General features: G+C 47.6%; 1 protein-coding gene and 1 pseudogene across 4 annotated transcripts in view; one reads left to right on the top strand and one right to left on the bottom strand.

Annotated features, from left to right (window-relative positions):
* Positions 1 to 2,968: 2,968 nt before the first annotated feature.
* Positions 2,969 to 18,685, top strand: part of LHFPL4 (LHFPL tetraspan subfamily member 4) — a 55,726-nt gene continuing 40,009 nt past the window's right edge. For 2 of the 4 annotated variants that reach the window (XM_005547717.5, XM_045385850.3), the window contains exons 1-2: positions 2,969 to 3,106; positions 4,029 to 4,517. In XM_005547717.5, coding sequence (XP_005547774.1) covers positions 4,112 to 4,517 — 406 coding nt within the window. In that variant the 5' untranslated portion in view covers positions 2,969 to 3,106; positions 4,029 to 4,111. Of the gene's footprint in view, positions 3,107 to 3,946; positions 4,518 to 18,685 lie in introns of all 4 variants that reach the window. The other 2 variants (XM_074032809.1, XM_065538916.2) reach the window with 1 other exon arrangement.
* On the bottom strand, positions 16,466 to 17,016 carry LOC102143352 (small ribosomal subunit protein uS13-like; annotated as a pseudogene).

Here is an 18,685-nt window from a genome sequence, read left to right as displayed (position 1 = left end):
TCTGTCTTTCTCTCTCTTTCTCCCTTTCTCTCTTTCTTTCTCTTTTTGTGAGAAGTCTCCTCACTCTGTTGCCCAGGCTGGAGTGCAGAGGCGGGATCTCGGCTCATTGCAACCTCTGCCTCCTGGGTTGAAGTGATTCTCCAGCCTCAGCCTCCCGAGTAGCTGGGATTACAGGTGCCTGCTACCATGCCCGGCTAATTTTTGTATTTTTAGTAGAGGTGGGGTTATGCCATGTTGTCCAGGCTGGTCTCAAACTCCTGACCTCAAGTGATCTGCCCGCCTCGGCCTCTCGAAATGCTGGGATTACAGGTGTGAGCCACTGTGCCTGGCCTCCCTCTCCATTTCATAGCTTCCATTTGTGTCGTAGCTTCCCTTTGTGTCGATCTTATTCTTAGACAAGCTCTCTGCTGAAGCTCTGTCTCCACTAGCTTCAGCTCACAATTCCCTCAGCTCAACACACTCAACAGAAAGAGAACACTTCTTTTCTATAAACTGCAACGCATGAGCTGGATATCATTCTCAACTCTTTGACCTGGGTTATGGGCCCACTTATGAACCACTCACTGTGTCCAGGACAATGGAGTATTCTCATTGTCCAGGCCTGATCATTTGACCCCTCTGGAGTGGAGTATGGGGTGTGTGTGTGTGTGTGTGTGTGTGTGTGTGTGTGTGGTGGTGTGTGTGTGTGAGAGAGAGAAAGAGAGAGAGAAAAAGAGAGAGAGAGAGAGACCCACTAAGGGATCAAGTGAGGAGAAAGAAGATTCTTCAAATAAAAAGCACTGTTGTCAGGAGTGAGTGGGTGGTAGGCGGATCTCTACAGGGTGTCTTTGCTCTGCAGAGCAACCACAGAGGAACTGGGGGTCCATCTTAGCAAGAACTCTCACTTCTTGCCTTGAGGAAGAGTGATAAGTGGACTTTTATGATTTTTTCCCAGGACTGCTTAACCTGGCTCAGTAGGCTAGACAATAAGGCAATAATTCAAGCAAAGTAAGGAGTAGAGTAATGAATAACCTGGTATGTTCCGGACAGGACCCAAACCAGGAGCAGCCCCAGAGGGGACTCTGAGATGCTCTTTGATGGTGGCCACCTCCCTGCTCCCTGCCCCCAGCACCTTCCATCTCCCTGTGAAGCTGTGAGCTCTGGCAGGGACCATGTCTGTTTTACTGACCACCTTCTCCCCAGTGCTTAGCCTGAGGGTAACTGTGCCTGGCACATCACAGGGGCCTCACACATTTATTGGATGATTGAATAAATTAATGAACCAGGTTGATCAGTCTGACTGGCAGGATCTACCTACCTCTCTGGATAAGTCAACCCCCTTCTTTGACCTCTGTTCCCCATCTGTAAAGTGGGAGAAGATATAGAAAGAAACGCTCTCCACAGACCCTGCAGCTCATGATTCCAGGATCGCAGGGTTCTCAGGAAACAGCCAGGATGCCTCTCAAGAAGCCAAATGGAAGGGGAAGTCAAATTTATTGGGCACTTCATGTTCAGGTGCTTAATGAGACTAATTCACATGGTTCCCAGGTCTCCAAATTGTGGGATTTTATGGATCCATAACTTTAATAAAATTTGGGATTGAAATAGGCTACCTATTTTTTATTTTGGCAAATAAAGACATTTTAAAAACCTCCCATTAACTATCACCACTATTTCTTAAAAGAAGAGGGTTTTTTTTTTTTTTTTACACTAAGCAAGTAGGAAATACACAATCTCAAAATAAAAGAGCAGTCCCACTTCCCCACTGGAAAAAAGACAATTGGCAATCTTACATGATTTTTTTTTTTTTTTTTGGCAGATAAAAATGCATTTCTTGTCTCTGTAGCCCAGGCTGGAGTACAGTGGCACAATCATAGCCCACAGCAGCCTTGAACTCCTGGCCTCAAATGGTTCCCCCACCTTACCCTCCCTGGGATGTAAGGGAGGGTATGTAGCTGGGATGACAGGCACAAGACACTGTGCCCAGCTCCAGATATACATTTTGAGATTGACCCATGTATGGGGTCCAGTATTTGAGACCTACTAGCATGGATTACTTTTTGCCACCCCACCCCACTTACATACCTGTGAAGTGAGACTTAATCCACCCACTTTACAGATGAGGAAACAGATTTAGGGAGACTGGTATTGCAAGGTCACAGAGACAGTTTTAGACTCAGTTTGTCTGGGTTCAAACCCACATCATCTTGATAAATCCTAAGCCAAGGCTCTTTTCCAACAGGGAAAGAAATGACCCACACGGGCTCCCTTGAGGTGCCCCTGGGGTGTTCTGTGACCTAACCCTGTGCCTGGTCTTTGATGCTTTTTCCTTAACACATCTTTATGGTGTGCCTACTTCACACCAGGCACTGGGCTGGGGGCAGGGGAGAGTGTAGGGAGGGAAACCAAAAATGTCCCAGCCCCTTTCTCTCCTGTCCCCTAGTACTCACTCTGGGTCCCGTTCCCCAGGCCTCCCTCCTTGCCCTAGCAGCCAACGAATCCCCATCGCAGGCGTGGGCTGCTACCAGTTTAGGGGCTTCCCTCTCCCAGGGGTGTTGGCAGTTTCCTAGGAGACTCTGGGAACCTTCAACGCCTCCAAGACCTAAAGGACTGAAAGCGTAATGGTGCAACTTCAGGCACTGTGATAGGTTCTAGGGGAGGTAATTGGGAGTAAGAGATCCAGTTCAAATCCTATCAAATAATACCCCCTCCAGCCCCTCCCCCCACTCCCATAGGCTTTGTGGGGCCTCACAGCCCCTCAGCTCAAGCTGGAAGAAGGGAGTCCCCTACACCAGGGGGCCCTACTGTGGAGGGGTGCTTGCTGCCCCGGCTGGGGGACCCCAGGGATCGTGGCCACCCTTCCCCCCAACTGCCAGAACCAGGAGCACCCTTTCCTGGTTCCGCCCCGCCCCGTCCCGCACGCCCGCGCGGGAGCGCGCCTCCGCCGGGCCGCGCCGGTGCACGAGAGCGCGCGCCTCGGCGCGGGAGCGCGCCCCGGGGAGAACCCGAGCAAGATGGAGGCCGCGCAGAGGCCGCCGCCTGGGCCGAGGCAGCCGCTGCTGGGAGCGCCGAGCCGCGGCGCCTAGGCCGTGCCAGTCCCGGATCCGCTACCCTCGACCGTGCCCAGGTTGGTCTCCCCGCACCCTTTCCCTGCGGCCGCAGCCTCGCGCGCGTCCGGCCTGGGCGCGGGGCAGCCGCCCCCCCAACCCCGGCCCTACTCGGGCCCGGCCGCTCCCCAGCCCCCCGGGGACAGCCCCTGCCCACCGCCTGCTCCTCGCGGGCCCCGCTGCCCACCAGCCCCGGTCTTTCGGTCCTTTGGCCTGGAAACCCCCTCTCCCCAAACCTGGCCCGCCAATCCTAGGCTCCCTCCAGCCTACCTCCAGCCCTGGCTTCTGAGGACAGCCCCCCCTCCTCGCCCAGTGTCCAGCAGTCCCAGCCCCCGACCCCCCTCTAGTTGTATCCTAATTCTGCCACTTTGCCCTCTTAGACCCTCATACCAGCCCCCATTCCCCGTCCCAGCCCCCATATCACCTTCCCAACCACCCAGTCCCAGCCTCTTAAATTGCTTCTTCCCCCATCCTAGAAGCGCCCACCACCGCCTCATAGTCCCTTCCTAGACACCCAATACCAGACCTCCTTCTACCCCTTAATACCAGTCCCCAAATTCCCTTCCGAGCTCCCTAAATTCAGCCCCTCTGCTAGTCCTCCAATACCAGTCTCCAGCCTCCATTCCACCTCCCCCTGTCCCCTCCTACTCTCCTAATACCAGCTCCCAAACCCCCTCCTCAACTCCCCCATGGCCACTTTCAAGCACCTTCCCCTACCCCTTCCAGGTCTCATATCCCCATCCCAGGCTCCCCCCAACTTTCTCATGGCCCCTTCCTAGGCCCCCAATAGGAGACCTTTGCCAGTCCCCCTAGACACCGCCTCAACACTCTCATGACCCCTTCCTCTCTCCCCTTATCAGCTCCCAGACGCCCCCAGCTCTGCCCCAGGCCCCGCCCTCGCGGGTTCCTTGACTCAGGGCCGCTTCTCGCGTGCGTCCCCAGCTCCCGCCCGACAGCCCGGCGCTCCGTCCCGGGCCGGCGGCCCCCGCCAGGCGCCGCCGCCGCCGGCCCCGCCTCCGGGCACCATGCTGCCCTCGCAGGAGGCCTCCAAGCTCTACCACGAGCACTACATGCGGAACTCGCGGGCCATCGGCGTGCTGTGGGCCATCTTCACCATCTGCTTCGCCATCATCAACGTGGTGGTCTTCATCCAGCCCTACTGGGTGGGCGACAGCGTGAGCACCCCCAAGCCTGGCTACTTCGGCCTCTTCCACTACTGCGTGGGCAGCGGGCTGGCGGGCCGCGAGCTCACCTGCCGGGGCTCCTTCACCGACTTCAGCACCATCCCGTCCAGCGCCTTCAAGGCGGCCGCCTTCTTCGTGCTGCTCTCCATGGTGCTGATCCTCGGCTGCATCACCTGCTTTGCGCTTTTCTTCTTCTGCAACACAGCTACGGTCTACAAGATCTGCGCCTGGATGCAGCTCTTGGCAGGTAGGGGAGGGGGTGGGCGGAACCCCCAGAACAAGCGCCGGGGACGGGTCTCCTTCCTGCCAGGTCCCCTTCCTGAAGGAGTCAGGTAGATTTTGCTTCTCTGTGTTAAGACACTCACCTCCTTGGCTGACGGACCCTCAGTGGGTACTGGGGAGGGGGTGCGCTGGATAAAGACACCTTAGGGCAGGGGACAGAGCCTTGGGACTAGATAGGTGGGTCTGTGTGCTTGGATATGGGTAGACTGCATTTATTGCTGGGCTAGCATTAAGTTAGTGTCTCCAAGGGTCTCTGTTGGCTGTCTTGGGGGAAATATTTATCTGAATGAGGGGTTACTGTAGGTTTGATCGATTTCTATTATGTTGAAAAAAAGCATAAAAGGTGAATCAAGAGATCTGGCTTGGACTTTTAACTTGCTGACACTATCAACTTGGGTGTTTCACTTTACTTCTCTGAGGCTCAGTTTCCTCATCTGTAAAACAGTGGAGAAGGTGCCAAAAGGACAAATGAAAGAGTGTTTTGTAACCTTTAAAATGCTGTGATAAGGGCGAGAGGCTGTCTATTGTGCTTATCCAATGTTTTGAGATGTGAGTGGTCAAAAGCATTGGGTGACATGGGTCTCTGGAGGGCAGGTCTCCATCCCCACCTCCCGCCCCTGCACCATGCAGGAAAGTTCTGGTGCCATGCCCAATGGGAGTGAGTCCCTGGGACCCTCCAAAATGTTTGACCAAGGCAGTCATCTTACCCTAAGAACCAGAGAAGGGCCTTTTGGGAATGAGAAATGCTGAGACAATTTTTCAGGACCCATTAGAGTCCCCCACTTCCACCCACCTTTCGATCAGAGATAGATTTTGAAGACTCAGCAACTTAGGCTTTTGCCTAATTGCTGGCAGGGAAGAGAGTTGGGCTGAGGAAAGTGGGGCCAGGGGATGGGAGGGGTGGGGGAGGAGAGCTGGTGAAGGGAAAAGTTTGGAGTCTTCCAGGGATGAGAAAGAGAAGGGGGAAATGTGATTGTCATGCTTCAGAGATGGTTTTTTAAAATAAGCACCTCAGGACATTCAACAAGTGACTGCCATTCCAAAAGAGACCCCCTGGAGGAGGCATTATATCACTTTCTGATGATTCCATTGCTCAGAGCATTGCAGGGAATTAACTTTGGAACATGGAGTGTAATCACTTGAATATCATCATTGAGGAGAGACCTCTATCTTTTAAATGAGGACTGTAACTTTTGGAAATGGCTGGAAGTCACTCCAGGTCAAGTATAGAGAATACAATGGGTCATCAAATTGATAATTGTCACTTGAAATGACAGCCACGGTGTGAGGACAAAGTCATGAGGCTGGTCTGTTTCCACAAGAGGACTTTTACAAATGCAGGGAGGAATTACTGCCTCATTGGAAGAATTGCCCAAACTCCTAAAAGGACTACTTTGAAGAAGGCAGATGTGGACATCCTAATGGGCTTGTTTCAAATTCATCTCACTCAACTCAATTTAGATGTGGATCTTTGAAGAGGATGAGAAAGGTGAACTATAGGATGTGAGGGGTATGGCTCCATACTTCTCTGTGGTACCCATGGAGGTGATATTATGTATTTCCGTTCTATTTCTCCTGCAAAGGCAAGCTGGAACCCTCAATTCATCAACCTTAATCTGGAGTCTGCAGATGAGTTGCTGACCTCTTGGCATTCAAATTCTCTGTAATCTGTGTGGGTTTAATCTTGGGGATTTGATGAATTGTCCAATAACCCCCATATAATAATAGAATTTCAGGCACCTTAGAGATCAGCTCCTTCAAATCCCACCTTCCCCTCCCCCTGTTTTAGAGAGAGGAAACTGAGTATAGAGATGAGAAGGGCTTACTTGAGATCACATAGCTGGTAAGGGAGGAAGCTAGTTCTACAGCCAGGGGTTCTTGACTTCTGGCCCAGGGCACTTTTCCTTGCATTACTGCCCTACCCATGTGGGCTGAGGGGGCAGTTGGCAGAGTTGGGCAGTTTATTCCACTTTGTTCAGAGATTTCTGAGTTCTTTGGGTGAGTGACTGATTCACTTTGCTTAATAAAGTGACACCAGGCCAGAGGCCAGAGCACTGGACTACAAGTCTTGGGGGTGGGGGTTCTTGGCTGACTTGGGTCTGTGACTCACCATGCATTGTTAAGTAAGCCTTTTAGTTTAAATCTCAATTTCCCATTTGTACAATAGGGGACTGGGAGCAGGTAGATAAGGTGATTTAAAGTATCTCTTGGCCAGGCATGGTGGCTCACACCTATAATCCCAGCACTTTGGGAGGTTGAGGTGGGAAGACTGCTTGAGGCTAGGAGTTGGAGACTAGCCTGGCCAACATAGCGAGACCCTGTCTCTGCAAAAAATAACATAAAATAAATAAAAAATTAAGTATCTCTTTCAGCCCTGTGGGGATCCTGGGACAACTCTTTCATCAAGATCATTCCATTCAGAAAGTGATAAATCAGTCATCCTCAGAGGAACTGTGGAGAATCAAAGGGCTCTGTTTGTGTCACATAAGAATTAAAGTGCTTATCATATGATTTTGTACCTGTTAACTTTTTTTTTTTTTTTTTTTTTTTTTTTTTTAATTTTGAGACGGAGTTTCACTCTTGTTGCCCAGGCTGGAGTGCAATGGCACCATCTCGGCTCACTGCAACCTCCACCTCCCGGGTTCAAGTGATTCTCCTAACTCAGCCTCCCGAGTAGCTGGAATTACAGGCACCTGCCACAATGCCTGGCTAATTTTTTGTATTTTTAGTAGAGATAGGGTTTCACCATGTTGGCCAGGCTGGTCTCAAACTCCTGATCTCAGGTGATTCACCCGCCTTGGCCTCCCAAAGTGCTGGGATTACAGGTGTGAGCCACCGCACCTGGCCTGTTCCTGTTAACTTTTATTCAAGTATTTTGGGGTCCTCTGAGTGCAGAGCATGGGGGCATTGGGAAAATACAAAAAGATATGTATTCTTTTGTTTGTTCTTCACCTGCTCTGAAACCATCCCTATGCTTAGTCCTGTAATACTGATATGCGTAAGATGTCATCCCTGTCTCCAAGGATCTTAGGTCTATAAAATGCAATTCCTGCTCTCAGGGAGCATACTGTCTGGTTAAGTCACTATATTAGTCAGCAGTCTTTCAGTGGCGAACGACAGAAACCCAACTCGAGCTGGCTTAAATAAATTAGAAAAAAATAAACAAGCTAGAGTTTATCGGCTCACTTAATTTGAAAGTCAGGAGTATTTGGCTTTGGGCATGGACAGATCCAGATGCTCACATCATGCCATGAAGAATCTGTCTCTCTCCATTTCTTGGTTCCTCTGTGCTCACTCATTTTAAATCCATTTCTGTCTTCAAGGTGACAAATAAGGCTACTAGTAGATCTAATTTACATTGTTTCAGCTTAGCGGTGCCTGTGGAAAAAGAATAATTCGAGCAAACGTTCCAGGGCTGAGCCAGATTGGCCCCGCTTGGTCAAGTGTCCACCTCTTAATTAATCATGGTGACTTTGTCTAAGGCCTGAGCGCATACTTATCCTCGGAACCGCACATGGACTGATAGTGGAGAAAGATCAGTTCCCTCAAAGATAAATCAAGTGTGAGCACCGGAAGAGGGGTAGCATGGGCAAGACAAGTGCCAACAGAAGTTTTCCTCTGGGCAGTCTGAGCACTAATATGTGCGGGCTGGAAATGCTGTGGAAACCCAGAGCAGCAGAGGGGGCTGCCAGCTTAGTTGGGAAGTGAGGCTTGAGCTGGGTGGGGTGTTACCAGGTGGGAGGTATGAGCGAGCATCCTGAATGGAGAGGAAGATCGTGGGCAAAGACATAGCAGTGAGAAAGACACATCTAGGGCCGGGCGCGGTGGCTCAAGCCTGTAATCCCAGCACTTTGGGAGGCCGAGACGGGCGGATCACGAGGTCAGGAGATCGAGACCATCCTGGCTAACACAGTGAAACCCCGTCTCTACTAAAAATACAAAAACTTAGCCGGGCGAGGTGGTGGGCGCCTGTAGTCCCAGCTACTCGGGAGGCTGAGGCAGGAGAATGGCGTGAACCTGGGAGGCGGAGCTTGCAGTGAGCTGAGATCCGGCCACTGCACTCCAGCCTGGGTGACAGAGCGAGACTCCGTCTCAAAAAAAAAAAAAAAAGAGAAAGACACATCTGGCTTGAGTGTGGCATCCACATAGGGGAGCAGCATGAGGAGAGGCGAGGAAGGAATTATGGGGGCCACAGTATGCTGGGTCAAAGAATTTCAACTTTAATCAGCAGCAGTTGGATGCTACTATGACTTATTATTATTAAAGAAAAATAGCTAACATTTTACATGCATTATATAATTTGATCCTCACAACAATCTTGTGGAGTAGGTACCATTATTCATATTTTATAGGTGAGAAAGCTGAGCCTCAAAGAGGAAAAAGGCATTTGTCCAAGGTCATACAGTTGGTAAGTGGTGGAGCCTGAATTGTAACTTCATATGTCTGACTCTAAAACCTGAGATCAGCCAGGCTTGGTGGCTCATGTCTGTAATCCCAGAATTTTGAGAGGCTGAGGCAGGCAGATCACTTGAGCCCAGGAGTTCAAGACAAGCCTGGGCAACATGGTGAAACCCTGTCTCTACAAAAAATACAAAAATTAGCCAGGCGTGATGGCATGTGCCTGTAGTCCCAGCTACTCAGGAGGCTGAGGCGGGAGGATTGCTTGAGCCTGGGAGGTGGAGGTTGCAGTGAGCCATGATCATACCACTGCACTCCAGCCTGCACAACAGAGTGAGACCCTGTCTCAAAAAAACGAAACAAAACAAAACAAAGAACAAAAATTCCTGAGATCTTGGTTAAAGGAGGATTAATGGTGGGGATAGTGACATGTTTTTGCCAGAAGAGTCAACTGCTAACTAAGTACAGAGGCAGGATATCTCTGCTACTTTTTTACCTGGTTGTTCCCATTTACTAAGAATATCCAATGTGCCAGCTTCTATGCTAGACATTTTCACACTCATTGTCGTTTAATCCTCATCTGTTAAAATAACTTGCTCCAAGGTCACACATTTAATAAAAGGTGGAACTAAAACTCAACACAAGTCTAATACAGATCTAGAACCTGTTTGTATCACTGAACTGGAACCTAAGAAGTGAATACACAAATCACAGAACTATAAGCTCCATAGACTAAATGTTACCTGTGGGCCCGGTATAGTTATCCAGGGAACACTCTCAACTGGGTTAGAGATTCAAGCTGAAGTATGGTTAAGGGTCGGGGTGCCAGGATAAGTATGTGCTAGTCGCATAAGATCACAGGATTATGGCCAGGCACAGTGGCTCTGGCTTATAATCCCAGCATTTTCAAAGGCTGAGGCAGAAGGGTTGCTTGAGGCTAGGAGTTCGAGACCAGCCTGGGCAACATAGTGAGACCCCATCTCTACAAATAATTTAAAAATTAGCCAGATGTGGTGGCACTCACCTGTGGTCCCAGCTACTCAGGAGGCTGAGGTGGGAGGATTGCTTGAGCTCGAGAGGTTGAGGCTGCAGTGAGCCATGATCACGCCACGGCACTCTAGCCTGGGCAACAGAGCCAGACTGTGTCTCAAAAATAAAACAAAACGAACAAAGAATAAAGGACTTAGAATCCCTGCTCTGCCCCTTTCCAACTGTGGGCCTTGGAGAAATGGGTTTGCCTCTCTGAATCTCAGTTTCTTCATCTGTAAAAACAGAGATTATCATTGCACTTGCTTTGGAAATGAAGGGGGTAAAAATGCTGAGTGTGGTCCTGGTGTATGAGAAGCATTCGATAAATAGTCGCTGTTACTCTTGTGACATAGTCTGAGGGAAGAGCAGTTTATGAGGGATCCTTGATACTTAGCGTTTGGACTTGCCAGGATGACCAAAGGGCTTAAGAAGGCATAAACTGTCAGCTGGAAAGAGTCTTATCAACCCACTTCCCCAGCTCTCTCATTTTAAAGATGTAAGGACTGGGTCTGAGTCTCAGAGAGAAGGGACAAGTTCGTGGTGACACAGTGAGACTTGTACCCAGACCTCTCCTCATTCCATGGAAGGGAGGTGATTCTGACCACATTCATTCAATACTAAGTGCTCTGGTGCCTGGACCACAACAGAGAATAAAATGTGTAGAATGGAATGGAAGCTGGTGGACCCTGGAGGTGGGAGGTGGCAGGAAGTGGGGTTTGGGGGACCTACAAGTGAGTACCTTTCAGCCTTCCAGATGTGTGTTCTTTTTTTTCTTTTTCTTTTCTTTTTTTTTTTTTTTGAGACCGAGTCTCCCTCTGTCACCCAGGCTGGAGTGCAGTGGTGCGATCTCAGCTCACTGCAATCTCTGTCTCCCAGGTTCAAGTGATTCTCCTGCCTCAGCCTACTGAGTAGCTGGGATTACAGGCACATGCCACCACACCTGGCTAATTTTTTATATTTTCAGTAGAGACGGGTTTTCACCACGTTGGCCACAACATGTTAGGTCTCAAACTCCTGACATCAAGTGATCCACTGGCCTCGGCCTCCCAAAGTGCTGGGATTACAGGCATGAGCCACTGCACCTGGCCCAGATGTGTGTTCTTAATTATCAGGGTCTCCGGACTAGGAACCTCAACCAGGAACTCCGATCACTGTGGCATCGAATATTCATCTACATTTCTTTCAATTTCTTTCTTTCTTTTCTTTTATTTGAAACTGTGCCTGGCTCTGTCACCCAGGCTGGGATGCAGTAGTGCAATCATGGCTCACTGTAACCTTGGGCTCCTGGGCTTAAGCAATCCTCCCACCTCAGCCCCCTCAGTAGCTAGAACTACAGGCACACACCACCATGCCTTGTTAATTATTTTATTTTATTATTTTTGAGACAGAGTCTCGCTCTGTTGTCCAGGCTGGAGTGCAGTGGCATGATCTTGGCTCACTGCAACCTCCACCTCCTGGGTTCAAGCAATTTTTAGCTAATTTTTATATTTTTTAGTAGAGATGGGGTTTCACCATGTTGGCCAGGCTGGTCTTGAACTCCTGTGATCTTGAACTCCAGAGCACTCAAGTGATCTGCTCGCCTCAGCCTTTATTCTATTTTTTTTTTTTTTTAGATGGAGTCTCGCTCTGTCACCCAGGCTGGAGTGCAGTGGCCGGATCTCAGCTCACTGCAAGCTCCGCCTCCCGGATTTACTCCATTCTCTTGCCTCAGCCTCCCGAATAGCTGGGACTACAGGCGCCCTTCACCTCGCCTGGCTAGTTTTTTGTATTTTTTAGTAGAGACAGGGTTTCACCGTGTTAGCCAGGATGGTCTCGATCTCCTGACCTTGTGATACTCCCATCTCGGCCTCCCAAAGTGCTGGGATTACAGGCTTGAGCCACCGCGCCCGGCCTATTCTATTTTTTGTAGAGACAGGGTCTCACTATGTTTCCCAGACTATTCAATTCTTGGTCTCAAGTGATCCTCCCACCTCAGCCTCCCAAAGTGCTGGAATTACAGCCTGAGCCACCACTCCCAGCACATTGCCCTGGGCCTTGTTTCAGATTTGATTTGGGATTTTATTCTTCCACTGTCTTTGTTGTATGTGCATGATACTGATAAACACATTGAGAGAATTTCTTTCCTCTTTCCCTCCTCCTCTCCCTCTTTCCTCTGTTCCTCTCTCATTTCTTTCTTCCTCCCCCAACCCTCCCTTCCTTCCTTCCTCTCTCTTTTTTTTTTTTTTTTGAGACAGAGTCTTGCTCTGTCTCCCAGGCTGGAGTGCAGTGGCCCGATCTCGGCTCACTACAACCTCCACCTCCCAGGTTCAAGTGATTCTCCTGCCTCAGCCTCCCGAGTAGCTGGGACTACAGGCATCCGTCACCACTCCCGGCTAATTTTTGTATTTTTAGTAGAGACGGGGTTTCACCATATTGGCCAGGCTGATCTCGAACTCCTGACTTTGTGATCTGCCCGCTTCGGCCTCCCAAAGTGCTGGGATTACAGGCTTGAGCCACCGTGCCCGACCTCTCTCTCTCTTTTTAGTACTTTTGAGTTGCTGTTTTACCTTCTTTCCTCTCTTCTGTTCTCCTTTCCTTTCCTCCCTTTACTTTTGCCTCACTTCCCTCTCCCCGCCCCTCTTCTTTTCTTTCTCACATCAACCTTTACTGACGGTGTTGTGTGTGTGTCAGACACTGTGCTAGCCTCTAGAAATCCTGAGTAAGAATCCTTGCTCCCAGGGAGCTCATAGTCTGATGGGAGAGGCAGGAACAAAAACAGATCGTCACAATATGGTACAATACATGAAACGGGAGATTCATGCACAGGATATTCTGAGGGCAGGGAGGGGACTTCGAACACAGTTAAAGAGAGCCAGGGAAGTCTTCCCAAAAGGGTAACATTTGAACTGAGTCTTAAAGGATGAGTAGGAAAGAGGAACAGGATGATCAAAGGCATGGAGGTGGGAATAGCTGCTGTGTCTGGGGACTCTAAGCAACTAGGCCAGGAAAGGTAAGAGTTGAGACTGGGGAAGTGGGCCAGAGCTGGACTGTAGAGACCTTCTAAGTCATGGTAATGAGTTTAAACTTTATTTGGGTGTGGTTTTTTTTTTTTTTTTTTTTTTGCTTGTTTTGAGACACAGTCTCACTCTATGGCCCGGTCTGGAGTGCAGTGGTGTGATCTCGTCTCACTGCAACCTCTACCTCCCGGGTTCAACCTCTATCTCCTGCTTCAGCCTCCCAAGTAGCTGGGACTATAGATGCCCACCACCATGCCTAGCTAATTTTTGTATTTTTAGTAGAGACAGGGTTTCACCGTGTTGGCCAGGCTGGTCTTGAACTCCTGACCTTGGGTAATCCACCTACCTCGGTCTCCCAAAGTACTGGGATCACAGGCATGAGCCACCATGCCTGAACCTAGACTTTTATTTGTAGACAGCAGTTCATTGTTGAAGGGTTTTAAAAAAAATTTTATTTTAATTATTTCCAGACTTTTGACTTTTTGGAAAAGTAATACAAGTACACAAGACAAAATCTGGAAAGTAAAAAGGGTACACAGGCAGACATAAATCTCCTTTCCATCCTCACTCCCACTTGTTTCTCTCAGAGACAACCCCCATTACCAGTTTCTTGAGTACCCTTTCCAAGAAATTTCTTAAATATACAAGCAAATGCAAATAGTGTTTTTACATAATTAGTGTATTATTTATCTATAGCTGTATAACAAATTACCCCAAGCTGGGCACACGGGCGCTCATCTGTAATCCTGGCACTTTGGGAGGCTAAGGTGGGCTGATCACTTGAGACCAGGAGTTTGAGACCAGCCTGGGCAACATGGTGAAACTCCATCTCTACAAAAACTAGCTAGGCATGGTGGCACACGCCTGTGATCCCAGCTACTCAGTAGGCTGAGATGGGAGCATCATCTGAGCCCAGAAAGGTCAAGGCTGAATTGAGCTGTGATTGTGCCACTGCACTCCAGCCTGGGTGATAGAGTGAGATATTCCCTAAAACAAAAAACAAAAAAACCCAAAAACAAAAACAAACAAATCACCTCAAAATGTAGTCGCCTGAATCAACAAGCATTTATGATCTTTGTTTCTATAAAGTCACAGTACTTTGGGAGCAGCTTAGATGGGCAGGTAGCTGTGACTCAGGGTCTCTGATGATGTTGCAACCAAGACCTCAGCTGGGGCTACAGTTATCCTAAGGATAACTGGGTTAGAGGACCCACTTTTAAGTTCACTCATGTGGGTGCTGGCAGGAGACCTGAGAATGAGTGCTCCGAGAGAGAAAAAGGAAGAAGCCACACTGCCCACCCCCTTTTTGTGGTATCAATTGTATTGAGATATAATTCGTATGTCATATAATTCACCCATATCAAGTGAACTGTTACATGGTTTTTAGTACATTCACGGAGTTATGCAACCATGACCACAACCAGTTTTAGGATATTTTTCATTACCTCAAGAAGAAACCTTATATACTTTAGCTATCACCCCTTAACCCCTGACCCCCCATTCTCCTCAGCCCTAAGCAACCAGTAATTTACTTTCTGTCTCTATGTATTAGCCTATTCTAGACACTTCATATAAATGGGGTCATATAACATGTGACTTTTTTTTTTTTTTTTTTGAGATAGGGCCTTGCTCTGTTACCCAGGCTAGAGTATAGTGTTGCACTCATAGCTCACTGCAGCCTCAATCTCTTGGGCTCAAGCAATCCTTCCACCTCAGCCTCTCAAGTAACTGGGACTACTGGCACGTGTCACCATGCCCGGCTAATTTTTTAAATTTTTAGTAGAAACAAGGTCTCTCTGTGTTGCCCAGGCTGGTCTTGAACTCTTGAACTCAAGCAATTCTTCTGCCTCGATCTCCCAAAGCCACCACACCGGGGTACTATATAGTCTTTTGTGACTGACCTTTTTCACTTAGTATAGCACTTTCAAGGTTCATTCATGTTAGAGCACATATCAATATTTTATTTCTTTTTATGGCTGAATAATATCCCCTTGAATGGACATACTATGTTTTGTTTATCCGTTCATCAGCTGATGGACATTTGGGTTGTTCCACCTTTTGGCTATTATGAAGAATGCTATAAACATTTGTATACAAGTTTTTTTTTTTTTTTCTTTTTGAGACAGAGTATCGCTCTGTTGCCCAGGCTGAAGTGCAGTGGTGCGATCTTAGCTCACTGCAACCTGTACCACCTGAGTTCAAGTGATTCTTGTGCCTTAGCCTCCCAAGTAGCTGGGATTACAGGCACACGCCACCACGCTTGGCTAATTTTTGCAGTTTTAGTAGAGATGGGGTTTCACCATGTTGGCCAGGCTGGTCTCGATCTCTCAACCTCAGGTGATCCTCCCACCTTGGCCTCCCAAAGTGCTGGAATTACCGGCATGAGCCACCATGCCTGGCCTTGTGTATAAGTTTCTAGGTAGATACATGCCTTCATTTCTCTTGGGTACATACCTAGAAGTAGAATTGCCTGGACAAATGGGAACTCTGTATTTAAAATTTTGAGAAACTGACAGATTTTCCCAAAGTGGCTTGCCAAATCCAAGATCACAAAGATTTACCCCTATGTTTTCTTCTAAAGGTTTTGTAGTTTTGGCTCGTACATTTAGGTCTTTGATCTACCTTTTTTTTTTTTCTTTGAGGCGAAGTTTTGCTCTGTCACCCAGGTTGGAGTGCAGTGGTGCAATCTCAACTCACTGCAACCTCTGCCCTCCAGGTTCAAGCGATTCTCTTGCCTCAGCCTCCCTATTAGCTGGGATTACAGGCACATGCCACCACACCTGGCTAATTTCTGTATTATTAGTAGAGACAGGTTTTCACCATGTTGGCTAGGCTGGTCTCAAACTCCTGACCTCAGGTGATCCACCTGCCTTGGCCTCCCAAATTGCTGGGATTACAGGCGTGAGCCACACTGCCTGGCCTTTGATCCACTTTGAGTTAATTTTTGTATATGGTGTGAGATACGGGGTCCAACATCATTCTTTTGCATGTGGCTATTCAGTTTCCTAGCACCAAGATTGTTCTTTTTCTGTTGAATTGTTCTGGTATCCTTGTCAAATGTTAATTGACCATAGATACATAGATTGCTTTCTAGACTCTCAATTCTATTCAATTGATCTGTATATCTATATATCTATCCTTATGCCAGAACAGACTGTCTTTTAAAAAATTTTATTTTACCAGGCACAGTCTTGATTACTGTCACTTTCTAGTCAGTTTGAAATCAGAAAGTGTGAGTCCTCCAACTTCGTTCTTCATTTTCAAGGTTATTCTGGTTATCACACTGCCTTTTATGTCCTGATAGCAGACATCACACACCATCACTTCTGCCACACTCTATTACAAGAAATAAGTTCCTAAATCCAGCCCACATTCTAGAGGAGGAGAATTAGGATCCTTCTCTTGAAGGGAGGAATGTCAAAGAATTTGTGGACATATTTTCAAGCCACTGCTAATGGTAATATACTAAACACTTGGTTCTGTGGCTTGCTTTTTTTTTTTTTTGTATATAAACTATTTATTAACAGACAAGGCCTACAGACTTATTTCTTCTTGGACACACCACGGTGCGGCCACGGCGGCCAGTGGTCTTGGTGTGCTGGCCTCGGACACGAAGGCCCCAGAAGTGGCGCAGCCCTCTATGGGCCCGAATCTTCTTCAGTCGCTCCGGGTCTTCACGGAGCTTGTTGTCCAGACCATTGGCTAGGACCTGGCTATATTTTCCATCCTTTACATCCTTCTGTCTGTTCAAGAACCAGTCTGGGATCTTGTACTGGCGTGGATTCTGCATAATGGTGATCACACATTCCACCTCATCCTCAGTGAGTTCTCCCGCCCTCTTGGTGAGGTCAATGTCTGCTTTCCTCAACACCACATGAGCATATCTTCGGCCCACACCCTTAATGGCAGTGATGGCAAAGGCTATTTTCCGCCGCCCATCGATGTTGGTGTCGAGTACTCGCAAAATATGCTGAACTTTTCAGGGATCACTAGAGACATGGCGGCAGTACAAGCGGCCGCGTGTAGGCCTCCTGTGGAAGCGTGGCTTGCTTTTTTACTCAACAATACATCTTGGAGATAGTTCTATATCAGTGTATAAAGAGCCACCTTTTTCTTAACAACTGCATAATAAACTTTTCTATAGATGCATCATAATTTAATTAATATTTATTTACAATATTTTGCTATAATGCTTCAGTGAATAATGTTATATGTAAATTATAATATCTAATACATATGTAAGTATAAGGATAAAGCCCTAGAAGGGGAATTGCTGGATTAAGTGGTATATACATTTACAATTTCACAGACCTATCAACAGTGTCCTTCACAGAGGTTGCACAAAGTCACACTCCCATAAGCAATGTATGATCGTACCTGTTTCTCCATGTCTTTGCCAACTGAGTGTGTTATCAAATATTTCATTTTTTCCACCCTGATAGAAAACACTCTCTTATTGTTGTAATTTGCCTTTCTGTTATTATCAATGAGATTGAATACCTCTTTTATATATGTAATTGTTATATATATGTATATTTTTTTAACTGTCATTTCTTAAATTTTGAAAATCAATGTAATGGCATTTTTCCACTTTGATTTGTAAGAGCTCTTTATATACTAAGAAAGGTAGCCTTCTGTGTGTGAGATGAGTTACAAATATTGCTTCTCAGTTTATCTTTTGACTTTGTCTATGGATTTTTCCCCCATGGGGAAATTGTTTTCTTTTTACTATAAGCAAATCATCAATTCCCTCTTTTATGGTTGCTGGGTTTAGTGTTATACCTAGAAAGGCTCTGAAGTGTTTCAAGTCTGAGGGGAACATGATTGGATCTGGTTGCTGGTGAAGAGGATGGATTGGAGGTATCAGGAGGATAAGGGTTGAACTATTCTTTTTTTATTTTTTTCGAGACGAAGTCTCACTCTATTGCCCAGGCTAGAGTGCAGTGGCGCAATCTCGGCTCCCTGCAACCTCCACCTCCTGGGTTCAAACAATTCTTCTGCTTTAGCCTCCCAAGTAGCTGGGACTACAGGTGCCCACCACCACACCCAGCTAATTTTCATATTTTTTAGTTGAGATGGGGTTTTGCCATGTTGGCCAGGCTGGTCTGGAATTCCTGACCTCAAGTGATCCACCCGCCTCAGCCTCCTAAAGTGCTAGATTACAGGTGTGAGCCACCACGCCCGGCCCCAGAGGAGTTTAATGCATTATGAGTGCCCTGGATCAGTAATCTGTACCTGGCACATAGGTGCTTAATTAATGTCTGTTGAATGAATGAATGAATGATGATACCTGATTTAAGTCTCAGCTCTGCCACCCATTCCTTTGGAGGCAGCACAGTTTAGTGGTCAGAAAACCTGAATTTGGGCTGGGTGTGGTGGCTCACATCTATAATCCCAGCACTTTAAGAGGCCGAGGTGGGCAGGTCACCTGAGGTCAGGAGTTCGAGACCAGCCTGGCCAACATGGTGAAATCCTATGTCTACTAAAAATACAAAAATTAGTTGGGCATGGTGGCATATGCCTGTAATCCCAGCTACTCAGGAGGCTGAGGCAGGAGAATCGCTTGAACTGGGAAGGAGGAGGTTGCAGTGAGCCAAGATTGTGCCATTGCACTCCAGCCTGAGTGACAGAGCAAGACTCCATTAAAAAAAAAAAAAAAGAAAGAAAGAAAACCTGAATTTAAATTCTGACTGTGGTGTTACCAACTAAG

Source organism: Macaca fascicularis, chromosome 2, assembly GCF_037993035.2.
Source record: "Macaca fascicularis isolate 582-1 chromosome 2, T2T-MFA8v1.1".
NCBI lineage: Eukaryota > Metazoa > Chordata > Mammalia > Primates > Cercopithecidae > Macaca > Macaca fascicularis.
This window is presented reverse-complemented; position numbering and strand designations above follow the sequence as displayed.